The 22,437-nt window shown below is 37.5% G+C and overlaps 1 protein-coding gene across 8 annotated transcripts in view; it reads left to right on the top strand.

Annotated features, from left to right (window-relative positions):
* Positions 1 to 21,681, top strand: part of DPP8 (dipeptidyl peptidase 8) — a 61,956-nt gene extending 40,275 nt beyond the window's left edge. For 5 of the 8 annotated variants that reach the window (XM_007105154.4, XM_028494940.2, XM_028494939.2 and 2 more), the window contains 9 exons: positions 2,797 to 2,876; positions 5,879 to 6,031; positions 6,283 to 6,418; positions 7,518 to 7,663; positions 13,007 to 13,153; positions 14,366 to 14,518; positions 15,788 to 15,930; positions 17,099 to 17,210; positions 19,680 to 21,681. In XM_007105154.4, the coding sequence (XP_007105216.1) occupies positions 2,797 to 2,876; positions 5,879 to 6,031; positions 6,283 to 6,418; positions 7,518 to 7,663; positions 13,007 to 13,153; positions 14,366 to 14,518; positions 15,788 to 15,930; positions 17,099 to 17,210; positions 19,680 to 19,802 (1,193 nt within the window). In that variant the 3' untranslated portion in view covers positions 19,803 to 21,681. The other 3 variants (XM_024128739.3, XM_007105155.4, XM_007105156.4) reach the window with 3 other exon arrangements.
* The last annotated feature ends 756 nt before the right edge of the window (positions 21,682 to 22,437 follow it).

Genomic DNA, 22,437 nt, shown 5'->3' with positions numbered 1-22,437 from the left:
TGTCTTCAAGGTTCAGCCAGGTTGTAGCATGTGTCAAAATGTCCTTCTTTTTTAAGGTTGAATAATATTCCATTGTATATAGAAACACATTTTGTTTATCCATTCACCTAGCCATGAACAGATGGGTTGCTTCTACCTTTGGACTGTTGTGAATAATGCTGTAATGAGCATGGGTGGACAGACATCTGTTTCAGACCCTGCTTTCAATTCTTTTGGGTATATACCCAGAAGCGAAATTGCTGGATATGGTAACTCTTTTTGTAACTTTTTGACGAACCACCATACTCTTTTCCATAGCAGCTGCACCTTGGCACATTCCCATTAGAAGTGCACAGAAGTTCCAATTTCTCCACATCTTTGCTAACACTTGTTATTTTCTGGGTGTAGTGGGGTTTTTTTGTTTGTTTTGGTTTCATTTTTGTTTTGTGGGGTTTTTTTGGTAAGAGCCATCCTAGTGGGTGTGAAATGGTATGTCATTGTGCTTTTGATTTGCATTTTCCTAATGATTAGTAACATTATCATGTTACTTAGCCATTTGTATATCTTCTTTAGAGAAATGTCTATTTGAATCTTTTGCTGACTTTTTAGTTGGGTTGTTTTTTTTTTTCAACATGCCCTTTTTTATATATATATATTTATTTATTTATTTATTTATTTATTTTTGGCTGCGTTGGGTCTTCGTTGCTGCGCACAGGCTTTCTCTAGTTGCGGTGAGCAAGGGCTACTCTTTGTTGCAGTGCGTGGGCTTCTTACTGCAATGGCTTCTCTTGTTGCAGAGCACGGGCTTTAGGCATGCGGACTAAAGTAGTTGGGGCATGCAGGCTCAGTAGTTGTGGCTTGTGGGCTCTAGAGCGCAGGCTCAGTAGTTGTGGCGCACAGGCTTAGTTGCTCCGTGGCACGTGGGATCTTCCCGGACCAGGGCATGAACCCATGTCCCCTGCATTGGCAGGCGGATTCTTAACCACTGCACCACCAGGGAAGCCCTCAACATGGCCTTTTAAATATCATTCTTGGGCTTCCCTGGTGGCGCAGTGGTTGAGAGTCCGCCTGCCGATGCAGGGGACACAGGTTCGTGCCCTGGTCCGGGAAGATCCCACGTGCCACGGAGCCTGCATGTCTGGAGCCTGTGCTCCGCAACGGGAGAGGCCACAACAGTGAGAGGCCCACGTACCACAAAAAAACATATATATATATATGTCATTCTTACTTGGGAAACAGTGAGCTACATCTTAAGACAGCAAAGTAAATACTGCCTATGACTTTGCTCCTTCTCTTAGCCTAATTTTTTTTTTTAATCAGACAGGAGCTTATATATCCAAGTTGGAGATTTCCTCCCTAAGAGCCTTAGTTTAATTTGGCCCTTAGCATGAAATTGCCCTTACCAGTTCCTCTGTTGTTCAGAAATTATATCTACTTACGGAATTCTGGAAAGTTTAGTGATGAAGACTGGTCAAAGAGCTATCAATAGTAGATAGTTAACTAAAACAACATTCTTGGGACAGTGATAAAAAGATGATAACTTAAAATTTTATACTCCTGTTGAAGAATAAGAGCTGTCACCTTAGCTGACGTTCTTCTCAGAACACCTAGCCTCTGTTCCCTCTCAGTGTCTGTTTCTGGGCCCCTCAGTTTGTCTTCCTCTTCTTTCCATTTCCCTCCTTTATACTTAGTCCTTCTTGCTCCAGATCTTCCTCCTTTTCTTGATGTCCATTTTATTTTCTTCTTCCCTCCTTTCTTCCATGAGTGTCTATAATGTGTAACAATTAGTATTTTTAAAAAATATTTATGTATTTGGTTGCGCTGGGTCTTAATTGCGGCAGGTGGGCTCCTTAGTTGTGGCATGCATGTGGGATCTAGTTCCTTGAGCAGGGATCAAACCTGGACCCCCTACATTGGGAGCACGGAGTCTTAACCACTGTGCCACCAGAGAAGTCCCAATTAGTATTTATTATATGTTAAATAATATTTATTTTCTGGTGATAAAATTTAAAGTACTAAGTTGAATTTTTGTATCTAAAAAAAAAGAAAAGGAGTCTATTTTTTTTTAACTTGAGTAGGACCCTACTTAAGATCCTGTATCATTTCACCATCTCGCTTGTCCTCAGCTGTCACTCCCCAGAGCCAGAGCTGGTAGCAGCTAGGCATAGAGCAGTGGTTCCATTTTTTTAACTTTCTCCTTAGGCCACTGAGAGAGCCTCATCTACCAAGACAGAATCTTATAAAGGTAAATGAGACATGTTGGTATGGACTATCGTAATACCCAATTTGTTTTTGGCAAGTGAAAAACAGTTGTATTAAAATTTTCCTTTTCTGGCTTTTTAGGTAGTTTGTTGCATTTCTGGAAGAAATAAATGCCTTATTGACACATTAGGTTTTTTTATCTTTCTAACCAAAGGTCTAGGAATGCAAGTGCTTTTGAATTCTTTTCTGTCTTTGCCATAAAAATCTATTTTGCTGTTTTCACTTTATTTACATGGATTATTCCATTATTATTATGAAGACTCATAACTTGGAATTTTTTTTAACTTTAGACTTTATTGTAAGGTGAAATTCACATAACATTAACCATTTTAAAGTGAACATTTAAAATGAACTGTGGCATTTAGTACATTTACAGAGTTGTGCAACTACCTACCACCTCTATCTAGTTCCAAAACATTTCCATTACTCCAGACATAACTTTGAATTTTTCATTGTTACCTTTTTGGAAAAAAGAGTTTAGAATACTATTTTTCATTGTTTCATTTGCTTGTAGTCTGGTATAGAGTGCTGAATTATGATTATGTTTATCTTCAGGTGATTTCAAGTGCCCTGTCAAAGAGGAAATAGCAGTTACCAGCGGTGAATGGGAAGTTCTTGGCCGGCATGGATCTAATGTATGTTCTTTTATCCTACTGATATATTTAGTCAACATCGACTGTGTGTATGCAGTACTAAAAATCAGTAGTGCAACTTCATATGACCCCAGTATTTTGAAAATATTTTTAGGGCCTAAAAGAACCCAGTTTGTTGGAAAAGAAGAGTCTTAGTTTAAATTATAAATCTCACCCATTTTATAACCCTGGTATTAGATGTGACTAAAGGTCACCATTTTCAAATACAGTGTTGCTACTTAATAAGGAAAGGGCTGGTCCATACTTTTCAAGTCTAGCAAAAGTGAGTTATGATATAGTTTGAAAATTATTTCTAAATCTCTTATAGACTACTTGTGTCATTTCTACATTAGAAAATGCATTTACTACTTCTGAAGTAGTGATGCTGTTTCATTCACCTGTTTATCTTATCTCACAAATTTGAAGTTTCATCTACCACCTGCAGAATTTGATGAACATTTATACAAAGCGTAGATTGATAAGGAAGAGGAGGGAAATCCACCCTCTGTTTCACTCTCGGCATATGGCTTTCTGTAGTAATTCAGTGAATTCTAATTTTATTTCTTTTGCCTTATATAGTACCTTGTGTTTGTTTCAACTTTCAGTTAGGTGGTCAGTTTCATGAGATCTCTAAGAAAGCCATCCTTTATGTGTGATACGTACAGTTAAGTTGATGTATGCTACCAGGATTTAGTGAAGGCCTGTGATTTCCTCAAATTGATTCGGAGATTTACTGAAGGATTATATATACTGGCTACTATAGAAGTCACTCGTAGTTCCCAAGGTGATTAAGGAGAAAGAATGAAGATCCAGGTCCCAGGTTTGTTTTTGTTGGTAAAAACTTGAGAATATAATAGGTGACCTTTAAAGTCTTGTTTCCACTGAGAGTGTCACATGACCTTTTGGTTATATATTCAATATATATTTTTCTCTTTGGGGACCTTGGATGTTATTGTCACCTGAGAAAAATCTTACAGTGTAATTCTAAGTTCTGATAATAAAAATTTACACTAATGTAAACTTAATGCTGTGTAATGGTTGGACAATACTGAGGGAATTCCCAAAATCGTATTTATGCAGATCTGAACCTTATTTGGGCAACGTAAGTGTCTTTCTACTAGCCATAATGTACATCAATTTTCTTCTTTATGTCATGCTTATTTATGCAATGTGCTTGTGTCTCTCTTTCTTACTCTTCTATTTTCTCTCTATTCTTGCTTTACTTTTTTTAAGTTACCTTTCTCTTCTTTACTTTTGCCAGTGACCTGTGCACACCCAAAGATTTCTAATGACCATAATTGAGTAAATCTTTGAGGCTTTTAAACCCATGTGCCCCTTAGGGTTCTCAAAGTGTGTTCTCTGGACCACAGAGGATTGGCATCACCTGAGAACTTTTCAGAGCTACAAATTCTTGGCCCTCCTCGCCCCCCAGACCTCCTGAATCAAAAAGTCTGGGGGTGGGACCCAGCAATCTGTTTACAAGCCCCTCAGGTGATTCTGATATTCATGTGATGCTGAAACTCTCAGGTGTTTCATGTAAAGTTGCTACGTGGAACAAAGAAAAGGGGAGTGAGGAATTAACCAGTTATTTATGCAGTTTTGAGAGGCCTGACTTCCAACTGCTAGGTCAAGAGCAGAACCAGTCCTGAGGTTTTGCACAGATTAACACATACCTGTGAAGCTTCATGAATGTTTGTTCTGCCACTTCGTATCCTTTGTATTCTTTCTGTCTATGTCATATAGGTCTACTTAATGTCAACTGTGTTTATTTCTCTATCCATGCATGCTAAGAAAATGTTTATAATGACTAAGAAGAAGCTTCTTGGAGAAAATGTGACATTTAAAAATACTTGCATTTAGAAATGTACTTGTGTTTTCTTTGCTGTATAAAACAGTTTGAATTTTTTTTAATAAATTTATTTATTTTTGGCTGTGTTGGGTCTTCGTTGCTGCACGCGGGCTTTCTCTAGTTGCGGTGAGCGGGGGCTACTCTTTGTTGGTGTGCACGGGCTTCTCACTGCGGTGGCTTCTCTTATTGCGGAGCACGGGCTCTAGGCACGCGAGCTCAGTAGTTGTGGCGCACAGGCTTAGTTCCTCCACAGCATATGGGATCTTCCTGGACAAGGGCTTCCCACTAGCTGTCTATTTTACATTTGGCAGTGTATACATGTCCATGCCACTCTCTCACTTCATCCCAGCTTACCCTTCCCCCTCCCCGTGTCCTCAAGTCTATTCTCTATGCCTGCGTCTCTATTCCTGTCCTGGCAGGCGATTCTTAACCACTGTGCCACCATGGAAGCCCAAACAGTTTGAATTTTATTAAACATCATTTGAGTAGGCTGCTAGAAGATTTTGAAAAGGAACAATAAAAGCCATTTATTTAGAATCTTACTGTAATTTAGGAAGAATATTAAGTGAATTCAGCTATGAGTATACTTGCAGTTATTTTGAGTTCTGAATTAAGACTTAAAAGATCCTTCATACTTATTTATAAACTATACCAGTATTGAAACTGATTGAGTGATTGAGTTCAGTTATTCCCCAACCCAATAGATAAGAAATTTTTACAAATTTGTACAAAAGACTTAAAAAAGCACTGCCTAAGATAATGCTGCACTGAGAAATAGGATGCTAAAATTAAACTCTTAAGTGTGCATGAATGGTTGACCTGAGCTGTAATATAGATATTTTTTTCTCTGTAAAGGATTGTCATTTTAATGAAATAATTTTTGTATTTTAAGAAAAGTACACATTCTAACCATATAGGAAACTACCAATAGCATGCAACTTGGGCATCCTTTTACCTTCTGGACAGTACCTATTCTTAGCTATAAGACATGAGCAAAACCAACTCAAGCTTATTAACATTGGTGACAAATTTTTAAAAAGAGGCACAAGGCAAAGGGTGACTCAAATGATTCTGAATAAAATTGGGTATTGTTTGTTAAATTACTGGTCTTGCCAAGGTCATACTAGCACTGATTTTTTTGTTGTTATTTTGACAGATCCAGGTTGATGAAGTCAGAAAGCTGGTATATTTTGAAGGCACCAAAGACTCTCCTTTAGAACATCACCTGTACGTGGTCAGTTATGTAAATCCTGGAGAGGTGACAAGGCTGACCGACCGTGGCTATTCCCACTCTTGCTGCATCAGCCGGGTATTAAGTCCCTGTTTGAAAAGGGTTTCCTGTCATATAAAAAATCCCCTACTCATGTAATACTCCTTTTCAGTAATGTGAAAATTGGTGAAGTTGGCCTGCAAAAACCTTAGCCTTAACTTTAGAATTGTATATGTGTATAAATGGTCAGACTCTTACCATACTCCAGCTATAGCATCAGTGCGCATGTAGCAACAGATAACCTTTTTTACTTTTCCCTGGGGAAAAGTAATTGTTTTTCCTTTCTCTAGCATTGTGACTTCTTTATAAGTAAGTATAGTAACCAGAAGAATCCACACTGTGTGTCCCTTTACAAGCTCTCAAGTCCTGAAGATGACCCAACCTGCAAAACAAAGGAATTTTGGGCCACCATTTTGGATTCAGCAGGTACTCATTTCCCTGAGCCTGATCTTAAGTAGGATTAGTACATTAGGGCACTAAACCTGTGTCATATGTCCACATTTCCTGAACAGAGTCTTTCCGTCTCTTATCACCACCTGTCCCTGAGCTGCTGGATTCCTGATTGATCCCACCCCTCCTAGTCTATCAATTATCAAATAAGACTGGTTACCTCCTACCCGAGGCAGGAGCAAGTCTGGAAGGCCTTTTTGAAAATAAGATTAAAATAGTCAAGATACCAGCTAGGAAGTGATTTATTCACATGTTTGGATGAGTTCCCAGATAAACAACTGAATTTGAAGGTAATATATACTGAACTAGTAAGACTCTTGAGCAGGGAAGCTGCAGCTTTAAGGAATACCCAGCTGGTCACTTTCTTAAACTTCTACAGCACTTGTAATGGCCATCTTAATAAAAGATAGAACACTCATTCTGTATGGGAGTAAAGAGCACTGTGAATTACCTATTTTTAAAATGCTTGATTTCTTAAACATGAAGAATGGACTAATTTTTTATATCTTTTAATTCATTTTATCCCCAAATCCTTTTTTCCTGTTAGGTATTTTCACTCATAAATATCTCCTAAGGGATTAAGAAATTAGTGCAAAACCATAAGGTATAAGTATGTTCTGATGTCCACAATCAGAATTTGTAATATGGTGATGATCTCTGCTTAGACTGTAACATCATCCAGTATACGCAGATTTAGTATAGGTCTATATTGCTTTGGAAAACCAATTGATTAAGTTAATATGTGGTTTCAGTTTCCCATCAGGTATATGGCTTAACCATCAATAAGTTACACAAACCAAGCACAAAGTATTTGTGTTCTACATGTAAATACCTCCTGGGCTCCAATGATTATTCATAATACTTTGTGTCTGCTTCTCAAATGGATAATTTGATATGTTCATTAGATTTCCTTTTTTAAAGATAACTTCGTGCTTTATTTCTTGCTTATCATCTGAAGGGGGGAATGATTAGTTATTTGTGTATAGGGTGGTGGGTTTATGGTATCTTTTCCTTGCTCTCAGATTGCTGAGCTCCCATAAGAACTCCTTTTACAGACTGTGTTACCTCCTCTCAGGTCCTCTTCCTGACTATACCCCTCCAGAAATTTTTTCTTTTGAAAGCACTACTGGATTTACATTGTATGGGATGCTATACAAACCTCATGATCTACAACCTGGAAAGAAATACCCAACTGTGCTCTTTATATATGGTGGTCCTCAGGTGGGCATATTTATATACATATATGTGTGTGTGTGTGTATTTTTTCATTTTCTATTTCTTTTTTTTAGGTGATTTGTTTTTTAAATGTCTGGTCAATTGTTTAAGTTAAGATTTGAGCATTGCTGAGCCTCTGCTATTATTGACTCTGGCTTATGCTCTAATTATCCAATTTAGGAGTTCAGGAAGCTGGGTTTTGTTAGATAGCTAACTCGAAAATCAGTGTCAATTTCTTCTTTTTTCTTTTGGCCGCACCACGCGGTTTGTGGGATCTTAGTTCCCCGACTAGGGATCAAACCCAGACCCTTGCCAGTGAAAGCACAGAGTCTTAACCACTGGACCGCCAAGGGAATTCCCTCAATGTCAATTTCTTAATTTACAGTGAGGACTATAACTGTCATGGAGAATGTAGTATGTCAGTAGGTAAATATGTTGTTTTGTAGGTAGAGAACTTGTTTTGGAAATGATATTAAATAATTAAATGTCTTGGTAAGTAAAGAGTCTTAACAGATATTTTTGAAAGCCTTGGTAGCCTAATGAATTCCATCTCTTCATTCTAGGGCCACATCTCTCAAGCAAGCTATAATACTTTTATCAGCTAGTTAAGGCAACTGCTATACTACTATTCAGCACTGTAAGAAGTTTACACCTTGATTTTCTTGTTTCCACCTTAAATATTAGCATGTGAATATTAAGCAAATTTTACTGACTGTCAGAGTAAAGTATTTTGGATAGGTGAATTGGTAAATTGGTAATTTTTATAAATGTTTAATCTTGGTTATATATCTTACATTGAGACCCTGTAGAAATTAGAATATAATTACAATGTTTTTCTAATACAACTCTCTTGGACTCAGTAAATATCCTTTATAATTATACCCAGTTATTCAGATCTAGAAATGTATCTAGATGTAAAGTTATCCAAAAAATAAAAGTAACTACATAAGCCATAGCATCTCAGCAATAACCATCATATATCAAGTTAAATCACTTTGCCATTGTTTAGTGTGTTTTACAGACAAAACATGATTCACATTTGTATAATTGTCATCTACACATAAATTATGAAAGAATTAAATTAGAATTCTCTTAAAAACTTTGAGCCAAATCTTTGTAAACTTAAAAAAAGGTGTAATACAAAGAAATTCGGGAGAGAAATTACAGGACACTCTCAGAAACTTTACATGTTTTGTTATATTATTTTGATATTATGACTAAGTAAGAAGGGTGTTTCTCCTTCCCAATGAAGAAATGATATATGAGATATGTGGAAAAAACACTATAAAAACTAGCTGGTTATTTAGATTTTTAATACTAAAGGACTCCTTATATTAGTAATTAAGTTTAAAAAGTCTGAGCCATATGAAAAGATAGTATCACTAATCATTAAGGAAATGCAAATCAAAACCACAATGAGATACCACCTCACACCCCTTAGGATAGCTATTATCAAAAAAAAAAAAAAAGGAAAATAATAAATGTTGGTGAGGGTGTAGAAAAATTGGAACTCTAATACGTTGCTGATGGGAATGTAAAATGATGCAGCTGCTATGGAAAACAGTATGGCAGTACTTCCAAAAGTTAAACATAGAATTATAATCTGATCCAGCAATTCCATTTCAGGATGTATACCCAAAAGAATTCAAAGCAAAAACCCCAACAGATACTTGTACACCAGTGTTGATTGCAACACTATTCACAATAGCCGAAAGGTGGAAGCAACCCCAGTGTCCGTTGATACATGAATGGGTAAACAAAATCTGGTATGTAGAGGAATATTATGCAGCCTTTTTAAAAAAAGGAAATTCTGACTCATACTACAACATGGATGAACATTGAGGTCACTATGCTAAGTAAAATAAGCCAGGCACAGAAGGATAAATATTATATTTTTCCACTTGTATGAGGTACATAGAAGAAGTAAATTCATAGAGACAGAAAGTAGAATAGAGGTTGTCAGGGATTGGGGAGGGATAGGGAATTATTGTTTAATAGGTTTGAAGTTTCTGCTTGGGATGATGAAAAAGTTCTGGAAATGGATAGTGACGATGGTTGTACAGCAGTGTGAATGTACTTAATACCACTGAATTATATACACTTAAAATGGTTAAAATGCATGTTTTACCATAATAAAGTCCTCGCCATGCAGTAAAAACAAAATTCTTTAATTGTTTGGAGTACTTTATGAATACAACTGCATTTTTTTGTACTTATAGAACAGTTTCTTTCTCAAAGTGTTCCTTGGAAGCATTCAAATTTGGGTGAGGCCACAGGAGAATCTGCTATTCAGTTTGCAGGGAGATTTCCCCATAAGACTTTGCATGATAGAATGCATTTGGCACTTCCACCCACTGGGAGATCATTCATGCTTGTGTTTGATGACCATGTGGATTAGTTACGAAGAGGCTCCTTAATGTAAGATCAGATCTTTCTAATAGCACACAGTAACCTTGCAAAATTTGACTAAATCACATAAGTGGTCCAAACCTTTTTTTTTCTTGGTGTATATTCAGGTCAAAGTGGGAATCTTTTGAATAGCAGCAGTGCCACAATTCATAACATGAGGTGAATTACTTCATCACTAAATGCAGCAATGTCTGTAGTCGGACAAAAGTGAAACCAAGGAAAGCAACGAATATTTCCCATTAAAGTCATCAAGGCTTAGTTCTTTAAACTTTTCATTGATAACAGTAGTGTGTTTAAAAATGTTTATTTAACAAATATTTATGATACTTCCTATATGCCGGACACTGTTCTGCAAACATAAATGCACAAGAGAGCAAGTTAAAATAGCGGAACACAGGTTTTGAAGAATTGATACTGAAGAAAACTTCTGAATTCTTAGTGCTAAAGGGCATTATGTTTAAGTACCTCCTTCTAAGAAGAAGCAGGCCTGGAGGCTGCAAAGGCAGAAACACTGGCTCTGGGGGAGAATGTTCCTATCAGGCAATTGAGGCCATCTTCTGTGATTGACAGCAGGCAAAGAAGTGAGTTAGTTTTCTTATATGTTCATATATGTGTTCCTTGCCAAATACTTCTTTTTTCAGCTCCCTCCCTTTAAAAACAAGCACCTTTGCCCACCAAACCCCTCCTCCCAAGGTAGAAAGGGAAAAAATCATTCTCCTGTCTCTGTTTTTCATTCATTCAGCAAATAGTTATTGAGTTCCTATTATGTACCAGGCACTATTCTAGGCAGTGAGTATACCACAGTGAACAAGTCAGACTAATGTCCCACCCTCATGGAGATTAATGAGGAAAATAATAAACAAGCAGACATATAAATTATATAACTTCATATAATGGAAGTGTTATGAATAATTGTTGGGGAAGAGGATCGCAAAGTGACTAAAATGAGGGTTCTGACTGGAAGGTCATTGAAGCTCTCTGAGGTTGCAGAGGATGAGAAGGAATGAGCCATGTTAAAGATCTGAGGGCAGGGCTTCCCTGGTGGCCCAGTGGTTGAGGGTCTACCTGCGGATGCAGGGGACACGGGTTCGTGCACCGGTCCGGGAGGATCCCACATGCCGCGGAGCGGCTGGGCCCGTGAGCCATGGCCGCTGAGCCTGTGCGTCTGGAGCCTGTGCTCCGCGGTGGGAGAGGCCACAGTAGTGAGAGGCCCGCATACCACAAAAAAAAAAAAAGATCTGAGGGCAGAGCATTGTAGACAGAGGGAACAGTAAATGTCAATGTCCTGGGGTTAGAACCAACTTGATATAGTTGGTAGTAAGGTTAGAGTACAGTGCTCAAGGGGGGAAATGGTATGAGATGAGGTCACAGAAATAGCCAAGGGCTAGATAATGTAGGGCTCAAAGGCAGTGGTAAGGAGTTTAGATCTTACTCTGATCTAAACCCCCTGCCATTAGGAGGAGCTAAGCTATAAAGTCATACCTGATTTACATTTTTAAACATCGTCCTGTTGCTGTGAGACCAGACTATACGGAGGACAAGTATAGAAACAGAAAGACCAGTTTGGCAGTTGTTGGAGTGGCGCTAAACATCCGGAAGTTCAAAAGGAGAAGGTTCTATACACCGCCAGTCTAGCCCATTCAATGATCAGTAGATATTTATTGAGTGAAGATAGCATCGATGTTTATTTTAATTTCTGGCTGGCTTGGTTTTCCCATTGGTTTCAACCAGAGAACACTTCCTCAGTTTTGCCAGAACCATTTTTTTGTTTATTATCTACCTTAGTATCCACCAAACCTTGAACTTCTGTAACTTTCTGCCCATTAATTAGAGTCTTCTTTTCACGAGACAGTATATTTCTGGTGAAACACCAAACTACATTTAATTTCTCAGTCATTTTGAAGTATAGTTTCTAGGGCAATAAAGATATTTAAGAATTATCTTACCTTTTGCACTGATTTGTGTAGCAGGAAAAAAGAAGCTGACTGGTCACAGCAATTCATTAAAATACTTCAGTTTTCCCTCTACTGGTCAGAGACAATCCCAGAAGAGACAGGTTGGGAGAAAAAATGATCTTATTCTGTCATTTGAATGATACAGTTCTTCCTCAGGGTAGAAGTAATCATTTTAGTACTTTTTTCTATGGGGTAGGTTAAGTCACTTATCTTATATGTAGTTAATATCTAGGTTATAATTTTAAAGTCTGTAGTTACTCAGTAATTCCTGAGAACTTTGTGAAGTTAAGAAAGAAAGAAGTAACATAAACATGAAAAGATTTAATTTAAAAGTAAATAAGGGGGCTTCCCTGGTGGTGCAGTGGTTAAGAATCCGCCTGCCAATGCAGGGGACACGGGTTCAAGTCCTGGTGCGGGAAGATCCCACATGCTGCGGAGCAACTAAGCCCATGCGCCACAACTATTGAGCCCGCGTGCCACAACTAGTGAAGCCCAGACACCTAGAGCCTGTGCTCTGCAACAAGAGAAGCCACTGCAGTGAGAAGCCCGCACACCGCAACTAAGAGTAGCTCCCGCTCGCCGCAACTAGAGAAAGCCCAGGCACAGCAACGAAGACCCAACACAGCCAAAAATAAATAAAATAAATTAATTTTAAAAATAAAAATAAATAAAAATAAATCAGGGAGAAGGGAAGGAGGGGAATTGCTAATCAATGGGCATAAAAAATTCTTAATTATGCAAGGTGAATAAATTCTAGAGATCTGCTATCCAACATTGTCCAATGATTAACAATACTGTATTGTACACTTAAAATTTTAAGAGGGTCCATTTCATGTTGTGTTCTTGCCACAAGAAAATAATTTCATTTTATAGGCAAAATAATGTTAAAAATTTAAGCTTTCTATTTTTTGCAGCATCCTGCCTCTCTTATGCTTTTGTATGCTGCCATATAATAAATTTCACTGAAGTTGTATTTCTTCCTCAGGTGCAGTTGGTGAATAATCGGTTTAAAGGAATCAAGTATTTCCGATTGAATACCCTAGCCTCTCTGGGTTACGTGGTTGTAGTGATAGACAACAGGGGATCCTGTCACCGAGGGCTTAAATTTGAAGGCGCCTTTAAATATAAAATGGTGTGTGAGCATACAAACATTTTTCTTTTAAAGACATTTACAATTTTTGGTGCATTGTTTAGTGTGAAATCCCAGAGAAAGAGTTGGGGAAAGGCACTGTGAGTGTGTGTGCACGTGTGTGCATGTGAGCATGTGTTATGGTTTGGGGGTGGGAGGGAAGGTACAACTTGATAATTCACTAGGCTATTCATGTCTACCTATATGTAAATTTGGGGAGCTGAGATAGAACCAGTTTTATGTAGAAACCCCCTTTCTATTTTTTATGTCCAGTTTAGCCAGAAGCCAGTCCATTTAGTTTTCAGCATCCTGTACACTATTAAGAGGAATAATTGAGATTTGTTCTGTCCTCTGTGAAGAGAGAAACCAACTGGTTAGTGCCTTCCTTGTGACAAGCCTCTTTCTCTCTACAGGAAGCTTTAAATGCTACCTTTTAGAGATGCCCCATGTCCTTTCTGCTGCTTTGGGAAATGATGAGAATCCGATGTTCCTTTTGCACAGTAAGGCAGTTACTGTGTTTGCCAGTGTATTGGACATGCTGAGTAAGACATGGGGATTTTCTCCCACAGCCAGTTCTTTGACCTTATGTTGTATTCTCATGTAAGTTTTTGTTTTTATTTTTGTTTTTGGCTCAGTGAAGTGAGATTGTGTGCACTGGCAGGCCTAGTAATACAGACAGGGTGGTGGCGATAGGAATTAGGACTATACAGGACTTTAAAGAAATTGTATGTTCAGTTCCTAGAGGTAGGTGATAGGGAAATAGGAGGATAAGGCGTCAAGAGTGATTCCTTCTGCTTTATTGCATTAAGTTTTAAAAAGGAGAGGTAAAATTAGTCAACCACTTAAGGGGGCTAATTTTTTATCTTTGGGTATAGGAAGGCTTGTTACAAGGAAGATGCTGACCTCTTAGCAGACAACAGAACAAATAGAAATGGGGAATACCCATACGGCAAGGGACATTTTGGGTCACAGTAGGAAAGAACTTTATGACTAAGGGGTAACTAAACTCTGGGACAGGCTAGCAACAGAAGCTATAGGCTCCTATCTCTAGAGTTAAAAATTTGTTTTTCAAGCAACAGAATTTCCATTGATAATGAGTTCTTATCTAAAAAAACTACAGGTATTTTTAGTAAGAACATCTATCAGCTTTAATAGCACTCTTATAATAAGATTTTTATTTATCAGAATCAGTGAAATGCTCTCCCTTTTTTACAGGGTCAGATAGAAATTGACGATCAGGTGGAAGGACTCCAATATCTAGCCTCTCAATATGATTTCATTGACTTAGATCGTGTGGGCATCCATGGCTGGTCCTATGGAGGATACCTCTCCCTGATGGCATTAATGCAGAGGTCAGATATATTCAGGGTATGTGATTTCCTATGGTACTTCTTTTTGCAATAAGGGTAGAATTTTCTATAAATTGAGATAATGAGGAAATGCCACTTTTCTGAAGGTTTACAAAGTTGACAGTACTGTGAAATGTTAGGGTTTGTGTGTTTAATAGCCGTGTGAAATAATAGATATATCTTGTCAACTCATGAGATATATATTTACGTATCTTTACATTTATCTATATAAAATAGTTGTCAGCTTGATCAGTTCCTGGCTATTTATAGACATACGCCAAAGATTATGGGAGATAGTCATGATTAGTAAAACACACATTCATATTGGGTTGTTCTTATTTGTGTAATTGTTGGACTACAACCTCTAAGGGCAGGGATCTGTCTGCCCTATCCTCAGCAGCCAAGCACAATGCTTGGCACATTGTCGGTCCTAAGTAAATCTGTACTGAATGAATAAACTATGAAATATATAAACAATGATTACAATTCTATAAACAACTTCGTAGAAAAATATGTTTAAAAAAATATGTTAGAAGAAAATATAAAATGATTCTAACAGTTGTTAAGGGAATGGGAATTATGAGTGGCATTTTTCTTTTTTAATATTTCAATAACATTTTATTTTACAGTGAAAATTTTTTATTTTTAAGAATATAAACTATAGGGTTTTTGTTCTTACATGTATATTCAGATAATCTTTATTTATAAAAACCACAAAATGAACTCTGAATACTGCCATAATTTTCCCAGGCTTGCAGCTGTCAAGAAAGTAATTACAGTATTTAAATCAATATTTAAATATAAAACTGTGTGTGGGAGACTTAAATTGAGGCAAGTATTTAGTGCTTTAATATATTTTATTCATTGTTTTAAATTCTGTACTGCCAACAGAAGCTAAAAAAAAAAAGACTGCTTTTTCCTATATAAAGCTGACACTTGTCCCATATTTTTTTCCCCAGGAGCAGGAATGAATTTACACTGAGGCATTCATATATTCTAGTTCAGCCTCCCCTTTTAACAGAGGCCCATGTTTATATTTCATCTAGCCCAGGTTAAGGATTTGGTGTGCGGCACGTCTGTGGAACATGAAGCTAACTGACTCACAAAGTATCAAATTCTTGACCTTCGCACTCCCCTTTGATTTTCTGAGTTGCCTGAGACCACGTATGCTCCAGTCATGGGGCTAAAGCCTAAGGATAATTTTAGCCTGTAAATTTGCAGTTCCAGACTCTCAGTGCTAGCCATTCTTTTCTGGACCACACTTGACTGTCAGTGTTATCTTATGCAGGTTGCTATTGCTGGGGCGCCAGTCACTCTGTGGATCTTCTATGATACAGGCTACACAGAACGTTATATGGGTCACCCTGACCAGAATGAACAGGGCTATTACTTAGGATCTGTGGCCATGCAAGCAGAAAAATTCCCCTCTGAGTAAGTTTAAGCTTTAAAATTAAAATTATAAATTTTAAATTGTATCTTTAAAAATTGTCTTTAATAATAAGGAAAACTGGGCTTCCCTGGTGGCGCAGTGGTTGAGAGTCCGCCTGCTGATGCAGGGGTCGCGGGTTTGTGCCCGGGTCCGGGAAGATCCCACATGCCGCAGAGCGGCTAGGCCCGTGAGCCATGGCCGCTGAGCCTGCGTGTCCGGAGCCTGTGCTCCGCAACGGGAGAGGCCACAACAGGGAGAGGCCCGCATACCGCAAAATAATAATAATAATAAGGAAAACTATAAACATGACAAAACCAAAACTAATATTTTATAGAGTACTAGAAGACATAGCTGTCTTATAGCTTAATTATAGCTGACATAGCTTAATTATAGTCCAGTTCATATAATTTGGGTTTTTTTACAAGATATATTTGAAGCAGTTGCTTAAGTGATAAAAGAAGCTTAATTAAGTACACAACTGTTTCAAGGTGGAAAAAATTCCATTTCTGCTTACATATATTTTGCAAGTAACATGATTTTTCTTTTTCTAGGGACATGCTATAATTATTGATGTGTGCTAATATCTTAATAGGAAATAGAACACATGATTTAATTAAAAATTTTTTTCTTTACATGTAGCATCTGGTTAATATATTACTAATTTAATATTGAAATGCTGAATCCTTTTTTTTTAAAATAAATTTATTTATTTTGGCTGCCTTGGGTCTTCGTTGCTGTGCGCGGGCTTTCTCTAGTTGTGCAGAGCGGGGGCTACTCTTCATTGCGGCGTGCGGGCTTCTCATTGTGGTGGCTTCTCTTGTTGCGGAGCACGGGCTCTAGGCATGTGGGCTTCAGTAGTTGTGGCACGTGGGCTCAGTAGTTGCGGCTTGAGGGCTCTAGAGTGCAGGCTCAGTAGTTGTGGCGCACGGGCTTAGTTGCTCCACGGCATGTGGGATCTTCCCGTACCAGGGCTCAAACCCATGTCCCCTGCATTGGCAGGCGGATTCCTAACCACTGCACCACCAGGGAAGTCCCAAAGTGTTGAATCCTTATTCTAATGTTACAGTATAAGGAAGTTAACGTAGTTAATTGTGATTAGTTTTAAGGAGTTAAGTGGTTTTCCCAAATACTCTTATTTTGCCTAATCCTCTGATATTTCCATTTTTCCAGACCAAATCGTTTACTACTCTTACATGGGTTCTTGGATGAGAATGTCCATTTTGCACACACCAGTATATTACTGAGTTTTTTAGTGAGGGCTGGAAAGCCATATGATTTACAGGTGAGTCCTTTTACATTTTCTGATTAAAATAGCCATGATTAGTGATTGGTTACTTTGAAATATAATAAAGTTAGGGAGTAAGGTAGAATTATCAGCTGTGGCCACTCTCTGCTTAAGAGAACTAAAATAATAGGCATAATTAGTAGTGCCTCTAGTTAGATAAAAATTAAGATCCTGTGGAAGTCAGGATGAAAATTGTCCTATCAGATTACATGACTTGTGTATCTGTATCTGCTTTCAGTTTGTAATCATGGACAAGATGACAGGAGTCCATTCACTATCCTCCTTTGCTTTTCTTCTTCCTCTTGGAAGGGTAAAGAAATGCTATTTGATTTCATTGTTATAAAGGATTTTTAGGACCTGATTACAAGGTCTTTTAATTTTCTTCTATTTTATATTGACATTGGAGCAGAAACCAACAAGTTACTTACCTCCATTGCTCCATTACTCAAAAAAAAGCTTTTAAGAGAAATTTTTCCTCCTTTCTTCCTCGTTTCTACTCCTTACACAGATTGTTCTCATGAGAAATGAAAAATATTACTTTTCCCTTTTTTGTGTTTCAGTTGACATTTATGTAGGTAAACTATGAGATATTTGTCTATAGCAGCAGTTTTCAAGCGTTTTGGTCTCAGGACCCTTTTATATACCAAAAAGCTTTTGTTTATGTGAGTTATGTCTGTCAGTATTTCTCATATAAGATATTAAGACTAAGAACATTTTAAAATATTCATTTATTTATTTAAAATTAACAATGATAAACTATTACGTTAACACAGATCACATTTTTAATGGAGGAGAAAACTTTTCAAAGCAAAACAATTTACTGAGAAAGTTAGCACTGTTGTACATTTTTCTAAATCCCTTTAATCTCTGGCTTAATAAGAAATACATCTAGATTCTTGTATCTACTACCACATACAATCTGTTGTGAAATGTTGTTTTGGCTAAAGTAAATGAAGAAATTTTGGCCTCACAAAATATGTAATTAAGAAATGGGAGTAATATTTTAGCTTTTTCAGATAATCATGGATATTCTTCTTTGTTGCTACACCAGAACTGAACAAATGGTAGTTTCTTAAAGGTTAGTCTTAGTGTGGAATCTGAAACCATACCTGTAAACTTTTCATACTCTGCTACATTACAATCTGTTGGATCTTGTACTTCAAATGGATCTTTTACCCATGCATTGGTCATCTGGAAAATATTGATTCACTTCTAAGTGTTGACCCATTTAATCATACAATATTTTTAAAATCATATACATTGATATTACCACTGATCTCAACAGAAAATTCTCCAAGTATTGGGAAGCTCATGAGCTAGGAGTGGTAGATGCAAGTTTTCCAAAATTCTAACTTTCATTTAAAAGCTCAAAATTTATCAGTGGCAACAAATACTGTCAGTGTTGTCCTTGAAGTGACTGCTCATTGTAGTTTTTTTTTTTTTTAATTTCTTTTTTTGCTGTACGCGGGCCTCTCACTGCTGTGGCCTCTCCCCTTGCGGAGCACAAGCTCCGGACGCGCAGGCTCAGCGGCCATGGCTCATGGGCCCAGCCGCTCCACGGCATGTGGGATCCCCCCGGACCAGGGCACGAACCCATGTCTCCCACATCGACAGGCAGACTCCCAACCGCTGTGCCACCAGGGAAGCCCTGGCTCACATCATTTTTAGAAAATGTTTGCCAGATAGCCAAGTCTGAATCACCATAGTTATCATTCTTTCAAGTGAAAAATGGAGTTCCATTTAAAAACTCAGTTGTAGGGACTTCCCTGCCTATCTAGTGGTTAAGACTCCATGCTTCCACTGCAGGGGGTGTGGGTTCGATACCTGGTCAGGGAGCTAAGATCCCGCATGCTGTGCGGCAGGGCCAAAAGAAAAACAAAACAAAACAAAACTCAGTTGTACAAGTCCTTTTCCTTGAGACATCGTGTAGAAGTGCTTTATGCCTTCTTCCCATCTTATCACCACAGAATATAAAAAGACCTCTGCTCAAGGATTGCAACTTAATAAAATTCTAATTTTTACTCCTACTTAAGTGAAACTGGCATTTTTTCTTGTTTACTACAAGTGTATGTCACTGCCTTGATTCATGCTAAGGCACCAGCACTTTTTACCCACCATTGCCTTTCATTATCAGTGCAAATGCCAACACAGTGAATAAAGGCAAATAATGTCTTAGTTTTGATGTGAAAGTAGTTTTGACCTTGTATATCCCTGGAAAGAGTTTCTGAGGACTCCAGAAGTCTGCAAACCACGCTTGGAGAACCACTGATCCTTCTGTAAGCTTAGTGGTACATAGGGAATTATAAAAAGAGAAGGCGCTTTAGATAGGATGTATGTGTATAATATCTTAGAGAATCTCTGCTCCATGTTATTAATTCTGTTGAAAATCTCTGGAAAGCTTTGGAAGGAGATGTATTCCGAAATTCTTATTTTGTGTATTTTGATTTTGTTGTTGTTGTTTTTAAGATCTATCCTCAGGAGAGACACAGCATAAGAGTTCCTGAATCTGGAGAACATTATGAACTGCATCTTTTGCACTACCTTCAAGAAAACCTTGGATCACGTATTGCTGCTCTGAAAGTGATATAACTTTGACCTGTGTAGAACTCTGGTATACACTGGCTGTTCAACCAGATGAGGAGGTTTAATCGGTAGAGAATTGATCATCACATTTTGGTACCTGCCACATAACATCTACTTCTGAAAGTATAATTGGTGCCATGCAGGTGTTTACAGCTTGTAGATAGTAATCTAATACCTTAACCATACACAAAATTAAATGATACATATTTCTAAGGGACCCAGCAATACCATGAGAATTACTGAAAGAAATAAGACATTAGCACCATGTATCCATACTACCTTATTTTCATTTTTAATAGCATTATGAAACCTCATGGACTTAATTAGTGTATTTTTACAGTATACTTCTGAGTTTGTTAAAATATGATATTAGTGATTGGTTTGGTTCAATTCCAGAATCTCTGACTAGTTACAGATTTGATAGCACTTAAATGTAATTGAATAGCTTATACTACATTGCTTGGGGTGTATCCAGCATGTTATAAACTAATCACTATTAAACCTATGGCTTAACCGGTCATTAATGATTTTTCAAGGATAACTTAGTAGCCTCCTAAAGACACATAATTTTGTTTCATTCAGACTCTGACCAGTTTTTAACCAATTTAAACTGTATCTAGTATAAATAGTTCTCTTTGATGATATGACCGAGTGGGTTTTTCCTTTCACATAAAGGCAAGTAACTGTATATGTAGCATGGATTTAATTAGTCTTATAATATTGATAACTACAGGCAGGAAAATTTTAATCAAATGATTAGAGCTTAAATATTTGCAGGCAATTTCTTTCCCTTTAGGAGAAGAAAAAAGTACACATTCACTTGTATTTTTCAGAAAATTTAGTGGTGCCAGTTTCCATTGGGTATTTCCTTATTGAAATATTCCAGAGTTTTAGGGCAATGGAGGGGAATTTTGGTAGGGTGAGGGAGACCAGAGTGTGGAGAACGGCAGGGAGAGGAGAAGGCAAGGGTCTGCTTAAGATCTAAGCAGAAGTATAATTTGACCAAAAATACTCATGAAAAAGTTTAGGAATTGAAATTTAAACTCCTAGAATATTAGTTAAGGAAACCAGATTAAGAAATCACACTCTTGCCAACACAGGTACAGACTAACATTATTCAGGGGAGGAAAAGTTCCTTAGAGTTACTTTTACAATTCTAATTCTAATTTTTTTTTATTTTCTTCTTAATTTTGGAAACCTTACAAATTGAAACTTTCTTTAACCTTTTAAAATTATTTGAGTATTATTTAGATATTGTGAGCTTAAAGAGTTTCCAGACAACCTCTTTACCATAAACTGATCCCCAGCAAGGCATGGCTCCCTTTTGCAATGTTCAAAGCTTATAAGTGATTTCTTGAATGACCATGACACTTTTCTGGTTTAGCCCTAGCATTTGACTATTAAGGGAGCTCATAGTGCCGATTGGGATCTGCCATCTTAGAATCTTAGGGTGTTAGATGGGTCACATTGGAGCCAGTGGCAGAGAAGGCACCTATGAGTTTGACAAGCCTCAGTGTTTGGAAAGTACTTCTAAACAACACTCCAAAAAAAAAATTACTCTTTTCTTTCTCACCACTACAGAGAGAGTAGATTCCTGCCCTAGAGAGCACAGCCTCCATTAGTAAGGATGGTGACTGTGCGTGAGATGTGGACTTCATCACTGAGGGCTGCATGGGAGGAGGGGGAGGTCCAGAGATGGCAGGGTGACCTGGTGGTGCTGTCTGTGGAGGGGGATTGGGTTTTGCTATTTTTGTATTTATACTGTATAATAGGTACCACACTTTTCCCTGTGTCTGTATATGTATTGATTTTCTTGTTATGATATTTTCCCATGCCAATATTTGTTTATATTTTTTTCAATGTTAAATTAAATTGATTTGGGTAACTTTTCTTCCCCAAGAAAGTATTTTCCCCCATGACTTAAGTATGTATCTGATTACTGAAGATAGTTTTTGTCTGGGGACTAGTGACGTCTGACGATCTAACCTTATATAATATGCAAAGTAGAGATGGTGTACAGTGGCTTTTATACAGCTACTCATTTGAAACATCTTACCCAATAAGGCTGTTTCTTCAAAATGGCATCTCATATTTTACCAAAACAAACCTTAAAGAACCTCATGGACTCTTGAATTCACAGGTATTTTCCTTTTACATCTTGCCTTCTGCTTTCCTCCCATCACAAGGAATGCTTTTGTTATAATTCCCAGTCAGTTAAATGCCATTCTCCTTCCATAGGGGGAAAAATACCTGACTGAATTCGCTTACAGAAAGACAGCTTGACTGAATTTGATTTTAAAATCAATGTGGAAAACATCATAGTCAATTCAAGCAATCAGTAGAAATCTCACTAAAACTATTTGTACCCTCTGTTTGGGTAACAAACTAAAAGGCAAGAGTATAGCAACATTTTTAGTGAGAACCAAAAAGCACTAGCTTAAACATCAAAGGGGGGTTTTGCAGGTTTGATAATAGGGTGCACTTGAACAACCATCATTAGTTATGGTTGCTTCTGTGTTGTTGAGCAGTGGAACTCAAAATCTAAGATTCATCTGGGATGCTTATGTAAAGAAATGCAGTCTTGAACCTCACTCTTAGAAATTTGGATTTCATTGATTTAAGTGGAGACCAGGAATCTGCA

This window comes from Physeter macrocephalus, chromosome 11, assembly GCF_002837175.3.
Source record: "Physeter macrocephalus isolate SW-GA chromosome 11, ASM283717v5, whole genome shotgun sequence".
Classification (NCBI taxonomy): domain Eukaryota; kingdom Metazoa; phylum Chordata; class Mammalia; order Artiodactyla; family Physeteridae; genus Physeter; species Physeter macrocephalus.
This window is presented reverse-complemented; position numbering and strand designations above follow the sequence as displayed.